At 40.9% G+C, this 21,023-nt stretch overlaps 2 protein-coding genes across 6 annotated transcripts in view; both read left to right on the top strand.

The window, feature by feature from the left end:
* The window catches only part of Ppp1r12a (protein phosphatase 1 regulatory subunit 12A), a 109,131-nt gene extending 100,512 nt beyond the window's left edge, over positions 1 to 8,619 (top strand). For 4 of the 5 annotated variants that reach the window (XM_040754934.1, XM_040754932.1, XM_040754935.1 and 1 more), the window contains 3 exons: positions 552 to 599; positions 3,151 to 3,201; positions 6,460 to 8,619. In XM_040754934.1, the coding sequence (XP_040610868.1) occupies positions 552 to 599; positions 3,151 to 3,201; positions 6,460 to 6,546 (186 nt within the window). In that variant the 3' untranslated portion in view covers positions 6,547 to 8,619. Of the gene's footprint in view, positions 1 to 551; positions 600 to 2,408; positions 2,440 to 3,150; positions 3,202 to 6,459 lie in introns of all 5 variants that reach the window. The other variant, XM_040754933.1, reaches the window with a different exon arrangement.
* A 9,509-nt stretch (positions 8,620 to 18,128) lies between these two features.
* LOC101823532 (PDZ domain-containing protein GIPC1-like) lies at positions 18,129 to 19,537 on the top strand. The gene is given in 3 exon segments (XM_040754931.1): positions 18,129 to 18,173; positions 18,175 to 19,100; positions 19,102 to 19,537. Coding segments are annotated over 3 exon segments (984 nt in total). The 5' UTR covers positions 18,129 to 18,143; the 3' UTR covers positions 19,130 to 19,537.
* Positions 19,538 to 21,023: the final 1,486 nt, after the last annotated feature.

Raw genomic sequence — 21,023 nt, 5'->3', positions numbered from 1 at the left:
TGGATGGACATGGTCCTATGTATACGGCACTGCACAACTTGTAGAAGAATGTGTGCTTAGGGCTAGGTCTAAAAGCGAAGAAAGGTATTTTTCTGCAACCATGATTCTCTTCTGTAGCCAGACAAGTGAGTCTTTGAGTGTCCTGCTGAGGCACTGTCTGCCTGCTTCATACAAAGCCATTGGACCTGTTAATAAGCAGGGTGCTGATGGGTCAAGAAGGAAGCGAGCATCTGAGGGAAGGCTAGGATGTTTTTCATGCTGTTGTAGTTGCTCACTTTCACCCTCACTGGAACTGCTAAGGAAAAAAATGAAGACACATAAACCGAGAGCTATGAAGACCATTCCATTCTTAAACATCACTTTTCTTTATCCTTTCAACATATACCCTGCTTTTATTTTTATTTCTTTTCTGGAATTTGCCTATTATACCACCTGAATTGTATTATGCCACCTGAAAATTGTTACTTTTTGTAACATCTACCAAGGAAAGTTACAGTGTATTCCCTCGTCATTACTGATTTACATATACTTTTTTAATTTCCCTTTTACAGAGACAAGAAAGATTTGCTGATAGGTCACTGTTAGAGATGGAAAAGAGGGTAAGTGTCCATCTTACTGAATCATGTCCTCCCCTTGTATTGTTCTGATAGGCAGTGGTAGGGTTTGTTTAGACTGCACTAGGATATTGCCAGCAAGAAGAAATGTTGATACAGAAAACCCTTGTATCATTTTCTTCCCCCCCCCAATATATTCATTAGTTGTGGTATTTTACTTATATTTCTCTCTAGTTACATTATTGCTCAGGAATATGAACATGGCCATAGGAGTACATCTATAAGTTTAGTCTAAAAACTTGAGAATGTACCAATGATCCAGATGTAGAAAGAATACCTATAGAATTCTGAGCAGTAGTTAGACTTACAAGGTTTAGAGGAGAACATGCATTGTGGTTACTATGATCATTGTTGACTCAAAAAATAAATAATCAGAAACAACTGATGTGGAAGCATTTTTCTTTTCCAACTTTTTGGTTTTTCAGGACAGGGTTTCTCTGTGTAGTAACTCTGGCTGTTCTAAAACTTGATGTGTATACCAGGCTGACCTCAAACTCACTGAGATCTGCCTGCCTTTGCCTCCCAAATGCTGGGATTAAAGGTGTGCACTACCTTGCCTAGCTTCCAACATTTTTTGTTAATGCCAATTTGACTTTTTGCCAAAAACATAAGAAGGGTACAGAATAAAATAAAGTACAGTATGATAGTGTCTGTGAGTTGTTCTGTACAGTAATTCTTTTATTATGATTTCACCAAATTTTAAAAATTAGTATTTGGAGGCATTTGTAAAGATTGCTGTAACTAGTAATTGCTAAAAGTTTAGAGTCATTTATTTTATTAAATTTGGTATTATTGCATATTGTTAATACTGCTATATATCTTATGTAATACTGAATTTTATCCCTAAGACATCTAGAACTACTAAGATCAGTTCTTATGCCTGTATAAGTAATTGATACAGAAAACATAGTGGAATAGAATAAAGTTTATATTTCACAACACTTTTGAAGAACATTTCTTACGAAGGCAGTACTTATAATTACACAAATTTTAGCATAAGAAGAAAGTAAAATCTTCAATGATATTGTCAAGTATAGGTAATTGCTAATTTCATGCCTGTCCTAGTGATACACAGACCTTTATATTCTGTTCTTCTCACCTGACCTTGTTTGTGATCGTCAAATGCAGATAAGTTACAAAGTAGCCGGTATGCTCCTATTTAATAGACTTTAGTGATTACAGTGTAATTAACATTACAGATTAATGCTAGCACTTATTTGGCATTTTCTGTGTAGAAGGCAGACACTGTACTAAACAGTTTACATCTATGGTTTTCAGTTTAAGAATTAACAGTTTCTTTGGGCTAATAGGATCAGGCAGTTGGGAATAGTGGTCTAGTATTGCCCCATAATGAGTTAAAATCTTGAAGACACCTAGTAAAATTGAGGTTCATGGGAATATTACCTGTCAGTCCAGAATTGTGTGTGTGTGTGTGTGTACGTATGTACATATATATTCCACAAAGTTGTAAAGATCAAATATGAAGCTGTATTTGCTGTTTTGTGGTTTATGTGAATTTTTCATGATTGTGTTCTTAGCTAGAGGGAAAGTCTATTATAAAGTAACATGTGAATAATTTTAAGCACGTTGATATTACATGGATCTAACATGGTACTTATAAGTCATAAGTGGGCCTCCGTCCCTTTTTTAAAAGCACCTGCTCTAAGCACGTTGACATTTACAGTAATTGTACTACATTACTAAATATTAACATTAATTGTTAATCTGGGAAAGAATGTCATTGAAATGGTTTCAGTGTTGTTAAACTAAATGTCAATGGTTTGTATCTGAAAGGTGACCGGCAGGAGTCAGTATCTTCTGGGCGGTATGACCTAACCAGTTTTACAGTTCATCAATGACTGCTGCTTGCTTTCTGCATAACACTCTAGAAATGCTTATCAGATAAGGGAAAATAAAACAGTACACTGCAATAATATATTGTGTGTTGGCTTTGCCTGCCACTCTTTGAAATAAGTTTAAAATAAATGCTGTAATTGCTCTCCTATATTCACTGCATTAATGCTACACATAATATCAAACTCAATGACTAAATCTGTATAGCTAGAGTTGTAAAACGCATTGCATAACTAATTCACAGTAAACTTTGTGAGCAGAGGAAATGAGATTCTCTGGGATCCTTTTGATATTGTAAAGTACACATGTTTTAGGCACATTGGCGTCTTGCTTCTCTGCTTCTGTCACTGTAGTATAATTGCATCTGTGTGTGTTCTTCTCTATATAGTCCTAGTCTTGAATATTGGCTTACTCCATCCCTGAGTTTTATCTGAACTTAAAAAATAACAATAATTTGAATATGTTGTGTAACATCTTACTAGAAAGACAGAACTTTAAGGAAGAGCTTGCGGAAAGATGTTGGTTTGTTTCCCAGTTCTGGAAAGCTCCTTACACAGCACTGGCATCACGTCTTTGTGTTCACTGCTCTTGGTTTTATCTTTAATGCTGAAGTATCACTATTCACAATATAAAAGATAGTGGGGTATAATGAAATAATTCTCGGTACCTTAAATTGATCTAGGAGCGAAGAGCTCTAGAAAGAAGGATATCTGAAATGGAAGAAGAACTCAAAGTAAGTAAGCCACGCTGGTAAGAGCGCTGCTTGTGACTTAAACCCTGTTAGCACTGCTGTCCTAATGCTCATGCTCTCAGTTCTGCTGACCCAGTTTGTGAATTCTCTACATCATGTTTCTCTTCCTAAATCCAGGATCTAATAATCTAGAAGAGAAATTAAAACGAAGCATTTTTGTTACTTTTTTCATGTTTATTTTATTTTGTGTTTATATTTATATAGCTGCACATGCCAGACGTGCATGTCAAGGACAGAGGATATTTTTGGGGAGTCCATTCTTTCTAACGTGTGCCCTGGGAATTGAACTCAGGCTAGAACTCAGACTTAAAAGCAAGCACTTTTACCCACTGAGCCATCTTGCTGGGCAAAGATCATTTTTCTGTTGTATTTTTCTTGAGAGTTTATTACCTGTATAGAACTCATTCTGGTTACTCTCATCAGCCACCTTCTACTTCACTCCTCTATCAAGCCTCTACCCCCTCTTTTCCCTTCAAGTTCCCTTCTTACATTGATGTTTGTTTTGTTTTTGACTCACTGAGATCAACCAGGGCCATGGGTTTCGCTTGTTTATTTCATTTTGTTTTTTCAAGAAGACAGGTTCTCGTCTTCCTAGGTAGCTCAGGCTGGCCTTAAGCTCACAGAGATCTGCCTGCATCTGCCTCTCAAATGCTAGGATTAAAGGCGTGTGCCGTTTCATCTGGCAACCAGAACTGCGTATGCGTATCAATTTGTATAATACTTCTGATATTCAGATATTAAAAAATTAAATAAAAAATTATATAAAAAGTGAGGTTTATTCATTCTGTACATTTCTATATGTAGTTCACTATTTCTTTGATGGTAAACTATAGAAGGGAACAGAAAAGATGAAATCTCCTTTAAGAGTAAAAAGTCACTGAAGCTGGGACATAATGCCGTTGTAGAGGACTTGCCAGTCCTAAAGGTCCTATGTTTGGTCTTCAGTATTAACAGAGGAAAATAATGACTGAGATTGTGACAGACAGAGGCATCAAACTCTACATTACCTGTGGTAATAAGTTCTTATTTGGAATGTTGAACACTGGAAGGACAAAATGATATAGTTAACTTTTTAATTGTTAAATTGTCTTTTATAAGATACCTTTATCACGTCAGAATTATGCTTATGAAATTAGCATTTCAAGTTTTAAACTTTTCACTGAATTAGTTTGTAATTAGACCATTGTTTTTAAGTAGCTTTGAAAAGTAGAAACAAATCTCTTGGATTTTGTTTATATATTGTTTAGCTTGACGTGGAATTATAGGAATAAATTGTTTGCCTTTCTAAATGCATTGGAGTGTTCCCTTAAGATTTCTTTTTTGGGGGAAGGCAGTTCATTTTCTGTTATTCTCTGTGTTCTTGTTGTACTCTTGAGTATTTTCTTATTTTTTATTTCTATTTCTTTATGTTCTGATTCCTGCAGAACCTGCACCAAATAGACCAAATTGAACCTCTGAGAGAGTTAAATGAGAGGCTGCTGACTGAGAATAGGGCCTTGACACGAGTGGTAGCCAAGCGCTCAGGGTTCTGTAGGCAACTGCAGTCTGTGAACCTATAATTTGTAGTTCCATCATTTCTCCTTGATAGAGCCAGGCAGGTGTTTTTATATTAGTAAGCGTGTTTTTGTAAAAGCTCACAACTACAAATTAATACCATGTGTCTGGAGCTTATCACATATATAACTGTTTAATTATGCATGGCTTCTCAGAATATTAAAATTATTACTAATTGTATATTGCAACTGATAAACCCCAGCAAAATTAGGCAATGATTTAGGAATTAAAAGACTTGTCTGTCCTTTGTCAAGCTCCTTCAGATTTCTTTTACTTCAAAATAGTTTAAGTATATCCAATATTTATGAAGCATAAACATCTAATTACTTTTAAGTAGAAGACCGAGCCTACTTTCTCGGGCTTTTCAGTAGCATGGTCTGCACTCAGAGCCGTCACCCTTTATACTCACTCACTCTCTGTTGCAGTGACGGTCAGCCCCTGGCTCTCTGGAACACTGAGCATGGTAACAACTGTGGCTCCCTGTAAACGTCACTCTTCCCAAAGGCGTGGCTCGGGTGAATCGTTTTATAAGTTCTACTTTTGTTCTCCCTAATGTGCCATTGTCACAACACATTCTGAAAACCAGAAAAAAAGAGAATGAAATATTTTGGGAAATACATTTTAATGTCCAAAATAAAAGCTATTCTAAGCCTTTAGTCCCAGCACTCGGGAGGCAGAGGTAGGCGGATCTCTATGAGTTCGAGGCCAACCTGGTCTACAGAGCGAGTTCCACAACAGGCTCTAAAACAATACAGAGAAACCCTGTCTGGGGGGGGGGGGCTATTCTGTTTCCTAGTCAATCTTCAAAATTAAAGTTTCAAAGGACATAAAGTTTGCTCTTAGTAGAGAGTTAAAGTTAATGTAGGGGGCTGGAGACATGGCTCAGCAGTTAAGAACATTGGCTGCTTTTCCAAAGGACTTGGGTTCAGTTCCCAGCACCCACATGACAGCTTACCAGTGTCTGTAATTGCAACTCCCATGAGTTCCAACACCTTCACACAGACACATGTGGTCAAAAACACCAATGCATATAAAATAAAAAATAAATTTTAAAAAGAGTTAATGTAATTCCTAACATTCCCATCCTCTCCTTCATTTTGTCTGTGTAGCAACAGAAAATTGAATTGCTTTCTTTTCAACAAATACTACTCTATTTACATTGATTAGTCCCATTTAATGAGTGCCTCTCTGGGATCAGACACTGTAGTAGGTCATCAGACTTGGATCCTCTGGAGGAGTTCCTTAAGGAATTTTGATAACTCAGAATGAGTCCTCAGAGCTCCCTAGTCAGCTGGGTCTTTTGTGGAGTGACAGTGTTAACATGCTTCAAAGCAAAAGACCTTGATTTAGGTGTTGACAGGAGCTGTGTAAGGAACTCACTTTAAGATCCTATCCTAACAAAAACAGGCTTCATTTCACAGCTGCTCTAATATGTGCTCGTGAGTCATAGAGTCAACTAGTTTAGAAGTTGATAATTTTGAAAGATAAACTTCATTTCATCATTTATTAAACTAATTAGATTCACAAACAATGTTTCCCTTCATGGTATATGTTTTAGACATTAGAAATACATATCACTGACAAAGCTTGATCATTTGTTTTGTGGTGACTTCATAACATTTGTAAAGAATGTTGCTCCACCTTTTTTATTTAAATGGAAGTTTTTCTGTGTTTTTCCCCATGTAGATGTTGCCAGACTTAAAAGCAGACAACCAGAGGCTAAAGGATGAAAATGGGGCCTTGATCAGAGTCATAAGCAAACTTTCCAAGTAGGACGGAGAAGAGAAACAAGCAAAGCAGCAGGACTTGCACATACTCCGCAGTGGACCATGTCGGCAGCCACTGGATGCCCGAAAGAACCTTCCTTCGGAGACTCATTTTCCGACATCCTGCCAAATGCCCTCTTATCTAGGAGTTTTGTTTGGTTTCATTTTTCTGCCCCACCCCTTGGTTATCCAGACCATTGTTTCATGTTAAAGCAGCTGCTGAGAAGATTCTGTTTTTCAGTGACTGAGAAAACTCGTTTACAGCTCCAGCAAATAAAGAAAGTGTTCAAGGCCAGATATGCCTCAGATGTTTAACCAGTAAGCCTTAGTTGTACATAAATATTTTTGTGTCAACAAAAACTTCCAGCTCTCACAGAAGACAGTTATTCAACATTTGTTGTTTTTTGATGTGCCACAGTTTCTAGTTTCTCGATATTTAAATTTTTTGCTTTTTATCTGAGTTTGGGTTTGTATCTTTTCCTTCTAGCTCGTCATGTGGCAGAGTCCCTTGGTGTTCACACCTTTCTCGTTGACAGAAAAGAAACTTTGCTCTTCCGAGCTTCTTGTCACACGTTAGGCTGATGTGTTGTCTTCCACCTGGAACTGAATTGCTCGGTGGAACATTTGCTTTCACTGTTTGTGCAATATGCATTTATTTCTTATATGAATGCTTTAAAGTTCATTGAGATTTGATCTTTTAAGTCCTACCTTTTGCCTTCATTGGTCACTTTTCTGTTTTGTTTTTTATTGTAGTATAAGATGTTAGATTCTGTAATCTTCACATTCATTTTAGCAGGTACTGAGTGATGCTGTATATATAAATAAGTGTATTGTTTTGATTTTTAGACAACCACATGGCATGCTTGACTATTTTCTTAATTCAAGTGTCTGCTAATGCAAAGTAGGCTACTCCATAATGGTGTTTCAAACAGAACTTGCTAACAATGGGATATCAGGACCTTAACAGTGACACGGTTTATGGAGCCCTGTCTTTACAATTTTTCTACTGTAAAGCGCTTTTACTTTTGTTTTCCTTTGGTAGTATTCAAACATATTAAAGTTCCATAAGAGAATTGCTTCACATTTCACATGCCTATATTTATCTGAGTGCTGTCTAAAACTGTTGTGCCAGCCAAAGTAGTGCTATGAAATCATTCACAGACTTAATCTGTGATTAATGTTAAGTGCACTGTTACTGCCATGTGAAGAGGCATCCGCTTTGATACCATCATCATGTTCAGACCATTTTTATACATTTCAGTGGCCTTTTTTTAAAGGAAAAAAATAAGCAAGACCCCAAGTCCATAGTAAAAATGGCTTTTATTTGAACAAATAACTTTTATATTTTCATTAAACCATGCAAAAAAAACTATTACATCTTCCTGGCACATAACTGTCTCCTTAACCACTGAACAGTTCAGCCATTTGAATAAATTGTACATTGTAAAGCTTATAGTAGCTGACTGTATTATTGAGTGTATTGTATACTATATTAAATGTGAATTTGTACCCCTTCGTTTTAAAAGGTCACTGTGTTCTACTGCCTATTTAGATGACTTTGGGGTTGGGAAGGGTGTTTTGGTAAGTAGAATTGTAAGTTCTCTCTCTTGACTGGTTTTATGAAGATATAAGGTTATACTCTTACTACCAAGCTCAGGATTCTTGATTTTAAAGGTACAAGGATAGGTGTGAGGACTTTATTTTTGGTTATATTTGAACTGTATGAATGGCGGGTCTGAATACAGAGTATTTCGTGGTCTAATGAGGTAAAATCCACAGATAACTGATGAGTTTGAGTGACTGCAACGTGTTCTGGGTGCACAACAGTTAGCATGCTGTGGTTTAGATTTGTGAAGTTTGGATGCCTGTGAAGAATGGTGAAATACATGTTTCTAATATTTTAGTGTTTTGTATTTAGGTTATTTATTCTTTGTATCTAAAATTGAACAGCTACTGTGCGATATTGACTTTATTGGTAGTATTGAGCAGACCTTGTTTCTGCATGAAACTAGTTGCAAAACCCACTATTTTGGAAATAAAAAATGTATTTTGACATATACAAATAAAATGAATAAAACTATTTTAAATGTGTGAACTTTTAATGAAAACAGTTTAAATTTTGTTCTGAGATATTTAAATTCTGCATGGGTATTTTTTCACTAATTGCTTTACTTGGATACCAGTTTGAATAATTTTTGAAATTGTAATATTGTGATAATTTGCACAGCAATGTACATGCTCATCTGTAAATGCGATCTTAATTGCCATATTTATGCAATCTGTGTACCAATTTGGACAAATGTTTATGTATTTTACATAAAGCTATCTATATGCAGAATCTGACACCTAGTTTTTTATGACAAGTAACTAAAGATAATGGTAACTGAGACTCGAGATAGTTGTTTTGTAGCATGAGATTTCATTTCCATAAACATTTGCAGTGCTTAAAAATCCAACTTCTGTTTTTTTTCTTAGCTCTAAACTCAGGCTTAAGAACATGCACGAAGCCGGGCGTTGGTGGCGCACGCCTTTAATCCCAGCACTTGGGAGGCAGAGGCAGGCGGATCTCTGTGAGTTCGAGACCAGCCTGGACTACCAAGCGAGTTCCAGGACAGCCTCCAAAAGCCACAGAGAAACCCTGTCTCGAAAAACCAAAAAAAAAAAAAAAAAAAGAACATGCACGAAGATACTATTCCACTGAAATTGGAAATTTTCCCTTTGCTATTAGATTATTTTCCAACTTAGATTTGTGCAAGGTTCATTCTGCCAGCAGAGCTCTGGAGTGGTTAAGATCCATGTTTAATTTCCCATGTGGACCTGAAGTAAGCCTGTATTCAACTCACTGCTAAATTCTGTTCTCCAGATTTCCTATACTTTGTCTTTTATGTTCATAGAATTCTCTGTATTGCTCTTGATTTTAGAAGAAGAAAAGCATTTCATGCACAAATATCTTGAAAACCAAGAGGGAAGGCATAAGAATGTTCCTATGAAAAGTAAAGTGGAGTTTACTCATCCATTAAGTTTCTTTGGTCTTTTACCTAACACTTCTTTTTTATTGCAGAGCACGGTGTCATATACCTCCATTCTCAGCAATTGGACAGTAGAGGCTAAAAGATGAGGTATTCAAGGCCACTCTTAGGTACACAGCAGGTTTAAGACAGCTTATACTACATGCTGCCATCCAACAGCCTTGGGAAGGCTGGTTCTAAGTACTCCTGGGGGAAGGGCAAGAAATAAGAAAATAAATTGTATTACTGTTTTGTCTTCTTGGCTTCTCTGAGACAGCCATGACTTCCAAAGCCAGGACTCACTGGGTGTGTTTCAAGAAGAAAATGTACAGATTCTTCTCTAACCTGGACCATCTTTTCTAAAGGCTGTATGATTTTGTGGATGTTCTTTGACCTTATAGATAGAACACAGAGCAAGTGCTGTTAGCAGTTATATCCCCCAGTCTCATCTCCTAGTGAAAATCTCTGTATAATGATGAAAGATAACTGGTACTTAGTCTTTCCTGTCATACTCTGTCTTCTATATGAGTGTGTCTTCTGAGTATACTTGTACAGCGAGGATAACATACAAAAGTACTAGGTTTAAAATGAAATACTACTTTCTTACTGTATCCAATTCTAAATCCATACCTTGGCTTTGGAAAGCATCTCTGTCTATATAAATGACAGCACCTTTCCTTTGAGTAAATAACAAGTGTTATATTTCTGCTTTGTGCCTACAAAATAAGCAGGTTACAAAGGGGCGTGTGTGTGTGTGTGTGTGTGTGTGTGTGTGTGTGTGTGTACAAAGTCCAGAAGTACATTTGTAATGTGGTAACACACCTGTAGCATTTGGGAGGTGGGTCTGTTGTTAACTGGTGTGTTCTAATGCTCAAGCAGCTGGATGATTCCTTGATGCAGACTCTGACCATGGCCAATAGTGAATCATGCTTCTAAAAATGTGCACATTCCTGTGTGGGGAAAAAGAAAAAAGATTATTTTCCTAGTCTTCTTTCTAAAAGATTTTTTTCTCAAGCTGTCAGTTGATGCTGACTTTATTCCTTGGTAAGATAGGCAATTTGGATAGTAGTGGTATGTTTTTCTCTTGGTGACCATATGTGTAGAATGCTGAATGTATAAGAGAGACTGCATTTTTATAAGTTCATAGAAGAGTGCCCTTCCCCCAGGAGTACTCAGAACCAGCCTCCCCAAGGCTGTTGGATGGCAGCATGAACCCTTCACTTGCTCCGCCACAGTTCTTGGGTTGTGAGAGAGGGTTGCTGAGCAGATGGGCCTGGCCTGTACTTTTTAATAAGCATGTTTCACTTGCACTCCAGTGTATGTGGCCTGGATTTTAAGTGTGATACTGCCTTGTCCAACAGTGAAGAAAACAAGTACTGTGATAACTCCGCAGTGCAAGTTAGTATTTCAGTGTTCCTCAATAGTTACAGTTAGGAGCCAGGGAGATGTTCAGTGACTAAAGCTCTTGCCTCACAAGCATGAAGACCTTAGTTCCGTGTTTAGAAGCCATGTCAATAGCCAGGTATGGTGTCATTTAATGTTATCTCAGAGTTTGAGAGGTGGAGACAGGAAGCTCGGTGGCCAGCCAGCTGAGTTTCCAGCCAGAAGACCATCTCATGGCAGTGTGTAACATTCCTGAAGGTGACACCTTAGGTTCTCTGGCTACACACAAGCAGGTGCACACACATGAACACATGTGCATTTAAAGGTTTTACAACTTTGCCTCTGTGTTTATGATTTCTAAGAAAGCAATTTAAGCATGTCAAATTTGAACCGGACTCTTAAAATCCAGTTCAAGGGAACTGACTTGCAAACCTTTTGGCATAGTGGATCTTTGAATTCAGTCAGATCTAGAGGAAGATCCCAGCTTCCAATGATAAATGTCGGTGTTAAATATCTTGTAGTATGAGGAGTTTTGGTGCTATGGTTTCTGACTAGACTATATTGGAAGAGAACTTTGAAATATCATACCGTGAACCTCTAATTTTTTGCCCTGAGGATAGTAAGAGAAAGATCCAAGGGATGGATTTCAGAGGACTTCCTTGAACACCATTGAGAAAGAGAGTGCACCGGTGACCATGCTGCTGCGTCTGTCTTAAAGCACTCCAAGGACACTGCCCTGCTGCACCTGTGAGTTTATGAGCACCAGTCGCTTGCTGTCAGCAGAGACACACAGGAATAGTAGTAGGGCTTTCATAGCTGCCATATGCAAACTGGCATGGTGGGTGGTATGGCCTGTCATGTGTTACGAATATTTCATCATTAACTGCCCATGGTGGTGCGCGTCTTTAATCCCAGCACTCAAGAGGCAGAGGCAGGTGGATCCCTGTGAGTTCAAGGCCAACCTTGTCTATATAGTGAGTTCCAGGCCTGCCAGAACTACACAGGGAAATCATAATATACATAGCTATTCATTATTTCCTGTTTTAAATAGATTTATAGTTGGAATTTTAGGCTTATCACAAAGCTTAGGTGCCTTTCATTTTCATATGCTGCTTAAAATATACTGGGGTCAGCTGGGTTGTTTGTTAGGTTTCCAGTCAGACTGCCCCATAATAACTTCCTGCCTAGGAATCTTAACCTATGATCTCTCTTGTCTGCCCACCTCGGTTTTGCCCTGCACTGTCTTCTGCTATATTACACCTCTAACAGCTAATCATTGCTTTACTGAGGCTAAGAGCAGAAAAGGAGGAGAAGAACTCTATTTTTTCTGTGTGACATACCTTATACAGACTTCTTTTTTCTTTTTAAGGTTGTTCGTTCATTTCTCTATGAATTGGAATCTCTACATTTAGCGTAATGCCTGACACACACAGTAGGTACTTCTTGGATGTTTTAAGAATGAAGTGGTAGAGCTGGGTTCATTTGATCCCTGAGTCCCATGGTGGGAGAAAAACCAGAAACACAAACATTCATGGTGATGACAAATAATGTTTTAAGGAAGTAGTAAAGCTAAATAATTTGGTCATGATGCATAAGTTTAATGGGTTAAAAAAAATTGGCTGGCGTGTGTGTGTGTGTGTGTGTGTGTTTCCAATTCTGGGGAACCGATCAAGGACTTTACATACATTAAATGCTTCATCAGTGAGCTGTACCCTCTGCAGTGGCATCTAGGTTCTTAAGAATGCTGTTAAGGGGTTGGAGAGATAGCTTGGTGGTAAAGAGCACTGACTGCTCTTCCAGAGGACCTGGGTTCAATTCCCAGTACCCACATAGCAGCTCTCAACTGTATGTAACTCCCAAGATCTGACACCCTCACACAAGCAAAAATACAAAACACCAATGCATATAAAATAAGGATAGATGGATTATTTTTTTATTTTAAAAGAATGCTGTTAAATGTATGTACTTCTGTTTAATTTAAGCTATTTGGTAGAAACCCTGGTCTGGGAGTATAGCTCAACAATAGAATGCTTGCCTAGCATGTACAAAGCCCCAGATTCTAGCCCCGATGCTTCAAATGATAAATAAAAGTAAATATTCTGATTTTTGCAGACTTTGTTTCAGTCATTTAATAATCTCTTGTTAGTACTTCCAGGCCAAACCCACACCTGTATGGTGATGATACATCCAAACATAAATGGGCAAAAGTCAAGCCCTACCTAACTGGAAGCAGAAAGATTGATGAGAAGTATGGACCATTAGAGAAGTATGGTTAACTTTGGAAATAAACAGCAAAAGAAGATTTTTATACTAGACGGGGAAAGTAGTCAGGGAAGAAACTCATTGAGAATAGTATTAATAGAATTAAAGTTGCAAGAAAGGTTGAGCAAAACAAAAACAAAAACCGTTCTAGTTTCTGGGAGAAATGCATTTCCAGGCAGAGAAAGCAGAAAGGCCTTAAGATGCAGGTGTCTTCGGGATTGAGAACCAGTAAGACTGATAGGGTCACAGAACAGAAAAAGTGGCAGGAGACACCAGCTTCACATCTAGACACTACCTATCACCACTGTGCTTACATTGGGATCATACTTGTATCTCAGAAAACCTTGTGTATGTTTTCCCAAGAATTTGTGTTGTTGCTGTTTTTTAAAGGTTTATTTATTATTATATATACAATGTTCTGCCTGTATGTATGCCTGCAGGCCAGAAGAGGGCACCAGATCTCATTACAGATGGTTGTGACCCACCATGTGGCTGCTGGGAATTGAACTCAGAACCTCCGGAAGAGCAGCAGTGCTCTTAACCATTGAGCCATCTGTCCAGCCTTGAATTTGTGGTTCTTAACTCATAATTGTAAAGCTGTTTTTAATAAGATCATTGAGTTATAAGTTGTAAGTTGGTAAAGGTAACAGGTAAAAGTAACTGTTTAGGAAACTGTAGAGTGAGCCTCCTAGTGGACACTTAGTCCAAAGATCCCAACAGCCAGGTCAGAAATGAACAACTAGGGGGCTGGAGAGATGGCTCACTGGTTAAGAGCATTGGTTGCTCTTCCAGAGGTTCTGAGTTTAATTCCCAGCAACCACATGGTGGCACAGAACCATCTCTGAGATCTGGTGTCACCTTCTCACGTAAAGTTGTATATGCAGATAGAGTACTCATATTCATATAATAAATATATAAATCTTTAAAAAGAAAAATGTAAAGCTAGAGAAGAGGGTGCTGCTTGCTCACAGCATGTGCGAGGCTCTCAACTCATCCTCCAGCACTACAAACGATGGGAGAATTTGATTATTGCAAGTAGAAGAGAAGTCTATCAGTCCTTACAATCTTTCTTATTGACCTATAGACCTAATTTACATTGTCTTTCTTTTTTCTGTGCATTTATATATGTGTTGTATGCACATGAATGTGTCTGTGTGTACGTACAGAAACCAGGCCAGTACATCGCATGAGTGTCCTCCTCTGTCATGGCTTGTTAACTACTTTGAAACAGTCTCTCACTGATCCAGAAGTTTACAGTGTGAGTCTGGAGGATCGCTGTCCCACAGTGCTGTCCCAACTTTTTACTCGGGGGCTGGGGATTCAAACTCAGGTCCTGCTGCTCGCACAGCACATACTCTTCCCCACTGAGCCACTTCCCAGCTGCTTAGGTGCACTGTTGTATCAGTTATGTTCAGATCATGTCACCCTGCTCTGAAAAGTTGGACTACTGAGGTGTGCATCCCGTCCACGGGTGCATGACACAGTTCCAATAGATGATAGCACTGTCACCCATGTGTGCAGTTGTCTCCATCATGCTTGAGTGGCTATCGGAATCCTTCATTTCTAGTAGAACTTATTCAGATACAATGTGAGTCCTGATTTGAATTTTGCATTTCCATCAAGTTCTTTTGGTTTGGTTTTGTTGTTTGTTTGTTGCTTTTGTTTTTCAAGACAGGGTTTCTCTGTGTAGCTTTGGAGCCTGTCCTGGATCTAACTCTTGTAGACCAGGTTGGCCTCGAACTCACAGATCTGCCTCCCAAGTGCTGGGATTAAAGGCATGCACCACAACTCCCGGGCTTCCATCAGGTTCTTAAGTGGTGTTGATAGTGCTGGTTCAGGGACCATAGTTTGAAACCTTGTGAAAGCTAATGTCACTTGTCTTTTCAGAATGGAAATGGAGAGTTCCAAATTTTATGTTACAAGAATTTAAAATGTAGGTGTGCCGAGTTTATCTCCAAAAGAAGATTGTGTGATACAGACAACCAAATGTTGACTCCTCAGCAAAAGTTTAAAACATCATGAATTCAGTCCTCTCATAGCCATCGTCCCTGGTAAAGAACTGCTACAGACAAGTCCAGTCAGTGTGCCAGAACGACAGAACAAGAAGGGTCTTTTCATTTAGGATAGACACCTGAATAGCAGTCCCATCCTGATGAGGCGAAGGGTAGCCTGCCTTAGATATGAGAAAAAAATTTCTCTAAGAAAAACTCCCAGTGTGGGAGGCAATAACCCTGAACTAAAGTCACTTGAAGGCCAGCACAACTGTCCCTTTCCTGTAAGATTCAGGCTTCCTGCATAGTACAAAGTGCATCATCCTGGAAACCGCACACTGCAGATCTAGAGCACTCCTTTGACTCCATGATTTAAAGATGGATTCGCTAGGATTGCCGAGTTTGGTGGTGGAAGATGGGGCTGTTTCTGGAAAGCTTAGCTCCCAGGAGAGGCACTCTGGTCAGTGAGTGGCTTTAGGTTTTAGGGTAGAAGTTGGGGAGGGAGATAAGTTGGGCAGTCCACAGTTTTCCCAACCAGGTGCCTCTCAGTTTCGGTCACGTAGCCATGGACAGCGTCCAGACAAAGGTATGCGATAAGGAGGACCCAGAGCTCTGTTGTAGCAGACCTGGCCTCCAGCAAGAACATCTCAGAGCTTTGAGGTGGCTTCGCTATCTGACCAGTTTCTGTCTTTCTCAACTCTGCCAGTTAATGTAAATAACTGCCCTGGGTTAAGGTGAGATATATGTAAATGGATCTTATTAATACATGAATCTAGATTAGTATTTCTCTAAAAGGTATTCTGAGACCAACAGTGTCAGCACGATGTAGGACTCTATCAGGAATACACGATGGCAGGTCCAAATAATAGGTCCCCTGATCATTACCAATTGCTGATTATGTATTGCTGTTGTATTTATGTGAGAAAGTGACCACAGCCTAACCTTATTCTGCAAGCTCTCCGATGGGATTAAGTTGCAAGCTAAAATGTAAGAACCGCTGGCCTTGAGTTTCACGTGTAAACAATTTGAGCTGAAGTAGAACTGAGTTAGAGAGGAGACGTTGACTGAAGAGCAAGGAGGCCACACTGCAGATGCACAGTTGAGAGGGAGGGGCATGGAAGACTTCTGAGACCACCCCTATCTCCTCCCAAAGAAAGGTAACAGCCTAGATGGGAAGCCGTCTCAGAGAACTCTTAAAGCGTGTTGGGAATGCTGGACTGCCATCCGCACAATTGATGACTGCGGGAGGGGAAGGACACAGAGTTTGACCGTGCTCCACTGAGTACATAGATACCATAAATTGGACCTCACTTTCTAGGGTTTTTTGGGGGGTCATTATGGTTGAGAGACAGACATGGAAGGACTGGGAAGTGAATATAATTAGTGTGCATGATGTGAAATTCCCAGAGAATCAATAAAAATGTTAGGGAAAATAAGAATCCAAGTTGTGGTTTGGTTTGGTTTTTTTTTTTTTGGCTGTTTTGTTTGTTTTTTGCCAAGACTGTGAGTGGGACTAAAGAGTTATCACCAGTGAGAAAGCCATGCTGTGTGGCATGCAGCGCAGACCCTGCTCCCTCACCTGGAAAACAACCCGAGTCCAGTGGGATCTTGTCAAAGGACCGACCTAACGGGGACAGATGAGGTCACATACTAAAAGGAGCACTTTAGTCACAGGTGAGGCTGCAGGGGGAGGTGGACATTCAGACTCATCCTGGTCTTTGTCAAGATCCTATCTACCGAGTGTCACCTCTGCCTCCCATCCCCCTTCTCCCAGTGCAGTGACCTCACTCTCTCACCACAGGTGACCTTCCTTCATATAGAAACATCCTGTGAGTGACAAAAGTAAAGAAATACTTTGCAGCCCGCCATTAGTGGTGCACATCTTTAATCCCAGCACTTGGGAGGCAAAGGCAGTCAGATCTGTGTAAGTTCGAGGCCAGCCTGGTCTACAGAGCAAGTTCCAGGACAGCCTCCAAAACAATACAGAGAAACCCTGTCTAGAAAAAAAAAAGAAAAAGAAAGAAAAGAAATACTTTGCAACTGATGAAGGAAAGAAAAAAAAAAGCTGATAAACTGAACAGGGCAGGAAATTCAAAGCATCCTCCTACCATAAGGAACTGTAACTTTGGATTCCAGAGGGCTACACGTTAGAAGAAAAGCCCAAGCCTGAAATCAGACTGGCTGGTGTTGAGGTCTGAGAGTAACTCTGTTCCCAACAGCAGTAAGATGGTTCAGCCTTGCCCTCTCTCCCTGCCAGAAGTACAAAACTAACAATAACAACTCTGGAAGAAATAGCACCATCCTCATATGCAGTTAGGGAGAGGAACATGAAGGAGAGTGGATTAGAAGGGACCAGCTCCACGACCACCTCCCAGCTCTAACCACAAAGGCAGTCAGAGTATTAGCTGTTATTTCATTTCTACCTTTCAAATCCCACATATACTACTTCTCTTTTGGCCAAGTAGAGTCCAGAATTAATCTGCACAAAAAGATTATAACTTTGGGTCATAAAGTCCTTAAAATGGATGTGATTCAAGAAATCTTACCTAGAAAAAAAAGTGCTTCATGTAATATAAGAGTCATTCACAGTTTCATACTTTCAGCACAAAGGGATATAGAAAACTCCCTCAATATGATAAAGGTCATCCATTGCATGCCTGCAGTCTGGCAGGCACGGATGGCCCTATAGAGTTGACGTGACTGGAAGAGATGTTTTAACTACAAGGAAATGGTCGGTGTTTGGGAAGATAAGTCTCTTAGCACTGATTCAAGCATACAATATACACCCATATCAACTATCACATGATACGCCATAAAAATATACAGTTTTTCCCATTCATTTAAAAACAGAAAGCGGGAGGCCGAGGGAGAAGCCCGGCCGAGTTTCCAGAGGACCGAACTGGGCGCGCGGGGTGGCTGCGGCGCAGGTCTCCTGGCGGAGTCCCCACTCCTGGCTGCTCATGCCACTGGGACTGGGGCGGCGGAAAAAATGCACCACCTCTGGTGGAAAATGAAGAGGCGGAGCCAGGCCTGAGTGGCCTGGGAGTGGGGGAGCCTGGGCCCCTGGGTGGAAGCGGAACAGGGGAATCCCAGATGGGTCTGCCCCCACCTCCCGCTGCCCTCCGTCCTCGACTCGTATTCCACACCCAGCTGGCCCACGGTAGCCCCACAGGCCGCATCGAGGGCTTCACCAATGTCAAGGAGCTGTATGGCAAGATCGCTGAGGCCTTCCGACTACCAGCTGCTGAGGTGATGTTCTGCACCCTCAACACCCATAAAGTGGATATGGACAAGCTCCTGGGGGGCCAGATCGGGCTGGAAGATTTCATCTTTGCTCACGTCAAGGGGCAGCGCAAAGAGGTGGAGGTGTTCAAGTCTGAAGAGGCTCTGGGACTCACCATCACTGACAACGGGGCTGGCTATGCCTTCATTAAGCGCATCAAGGAAGGCAGCGTGGTCGACCACATCCAGCTCATCAGTGTTGGGGACATGATTGAAGCCATCAACGGGCAGAGCCTGCTGGCCTGTCGGCACTACGAACTTGCCAGGCTCCTCAAGGAGCTGCCCCGAGGCCGTACCTTCACCCTCAAACTCACAGAGCCTCGGAAAGCCTTTGATATGATCAGCCAGCGTTCAGCGGGTGGCCACTCTGGCTCGGGCCCACAACTGGGCACTGGCCGAGGGACCCTCAGGCTCCGATCCCGGGGCCCTGCCACAGTGGAGGATCTGCCATCGGCCTTTGAGGAAAAGGCCATTGAGAAGGTGGATGACTTGCTAGAGAGCTACATGGGGATCAGAGACACAGAACTGGCTGCCACCATGGTGGAGTTGGGAAAAGACAAAAGGAACCCAGATGAGCTGGCAGAGGCTCTGGATGAACGGCTCGGTGACTTTGCATTCCCAAATGAATTCGTCTTTGGGGGATGCCAAGGTCGGCCGCTACTAAGACTGGAACTGAACCTGGACCTTGAGATAACCTGGGCTTGGCCTGGATGGGGCCTCCAGAAGGGCTGCCACAGCCAAGACCCGAGCATCCTGCTTAGGCATGTCCACTTAGCAGCCTGGGGATGACATGGGATGGAAGTGGCCTGTGGTCCTGGTTCCACTCTGATCACCACGGTGCCCAGCCTGGTTGGGATCCCTGGCCAACCCCTGCCGAGTTCCCTACCTACCTCAGTAGAGTAAGCGCATGGGGAGGGACCAGCACACTGGGCAGCCACCTCTATCCCCAACACTTTCCACCATAAGCTGGCACACTTCCCCTTCTGCCTCCCTGGGCCTCGGTTCTGTTTGGGGTCATGACTTTCCTATCTTACTTTTTTGCTTTGTTTTTTCAAGACAGACTCACCATGTAGCGATGGTTGTCCTGGAACTCACTATGTAGATCAGGCTGGCTTTGAACTCACAGAGATCTGCCTGCCTCTGCCTCCCAGTAAAGGTGTGCTTCACCAAAAAAACAAAAAAAAAAACCAAAAACAAAAACAGAAAGCATAGGAGAATAGGGATCACTTTGTAAGGTAATACTTTTTTCTTTAATTTTCTAAGTGTGTGTGTGTGTGTGTGTGTGTGTGTGTGTGTGTGTGTGTGTGTTAACACTGTATTTTGGCAGATAGATCAGCATGGAGTAAAAGGTGGTCCAGGTTGTGGGTGGGTACGAGGCAAAGTAAAAGGTGTGTTCGTGTAAAGAAGTGAGGCATCTTTGGGTCAGCTGTTGGTAAGAACAGGAGGTCGGTGGAAGGGTGGAGAGGGCTTGGGGAATTACAAAGGAACACACTTTACCTTGTGCAGAGGCAGTTAGTTTCAAATGACTGCTAAAGCCCTTGTGTAGTAAATTCATCTACCATAGATAGCCGAGCATATTTTGTTTATAATTTCAGTTTATTTTAAATTTCCAAATCAGCATGACGTTAAAGTGGATATAATGTACCAATACCGCTACTGTATATACATTTAGATGTAACTCAGAAAGGGCCATAAAAGAAGGAAAAGGAGTAAGTCGTAGCAAGGGGGCTTGGGGATGTTTTTTTTTTCTTCTTCTTTTTTTAGGTGGCAGCTCTAAAGTATTTTTTCCTGGAACACACAAAATGGGTGACTTTCACATTCCAATGCTTTCAGTGTGGTAGCCTCAGGCCTAGATGGGATAAACTGCAGATCCTGAGACATTCCCTTAATGCCTGCGGTGAGAGTCTCCCCACCCACGTCTCCCAAAGCTGGTCACGAAAGCACATTAGACTTAAAAACAATAGGAAAAGCATTATTCTCAGAAAACCCAGAGTCTGCTCCACTTTATCCAAATAAATTAGCCAGCAGACTTTATTCCTTCGTGTAACAAATGTTTACTGAGTCGTTCTAATTTACTGTTGTTGCAAGTTACTTCTATTGCTATATTATTACACAGCTTGTGTTACACAACTAAGCTACTCGTGGAAGCTAAGCAAAGGGGAAGCTCGGGAACTGTGTTTTAAGTAATTCTGATCATTACGAACTTTCTGTAAACAAATGAAATGTTTTATGACTTCAAAGGCTCCCTGGGGAGAGGAAAGTGCTTGCTATACAGGAATTAGGACCTGAGTTTGGATCCCCAGCACCCACATATATGCTGGGCATGGAAGCAGGTGTCTGCTACCCATGGAGACAGATGGTTCCCCAGAGCTCACTGGCTGGCGTGTCTAGACAGGCAGTCAGCTCCAATTCAGTGAAGAGAACCTGTCTCAAACAACAGAAACACGGTGAGGTGGAGAGCAGCGGGGGAGGGTGCCCAGAGTTCACCTTTGGTCTCTCTGGGCACACACAAATGCTTCCCCATCGTATACCACATACAAGCACATTTATCTAATGAC

The sequence above is a fragment of the Mesocricetus auratus genome, unplaced genomic scaffold, assembly GCF_017639785.1.
Source record: "Mesocricetus auratus isolate SY011 unplaced genomic scaffold, BCM_Maur_2.0 Super-Scaffold_100011, whole genome shotgun sequence".
Lineage (NCBI taxonomy): Eukaryota > Metazoa > Chordata > Mammalia > Rodentia > Cricetidae > Mesocricetus > Mesocricetus auratus.
The sequence above is the reverse complement of the archived record's forward strand: the minus strand, read 5'-3'. Positions and strand labels throughout refer to the sequence as shown.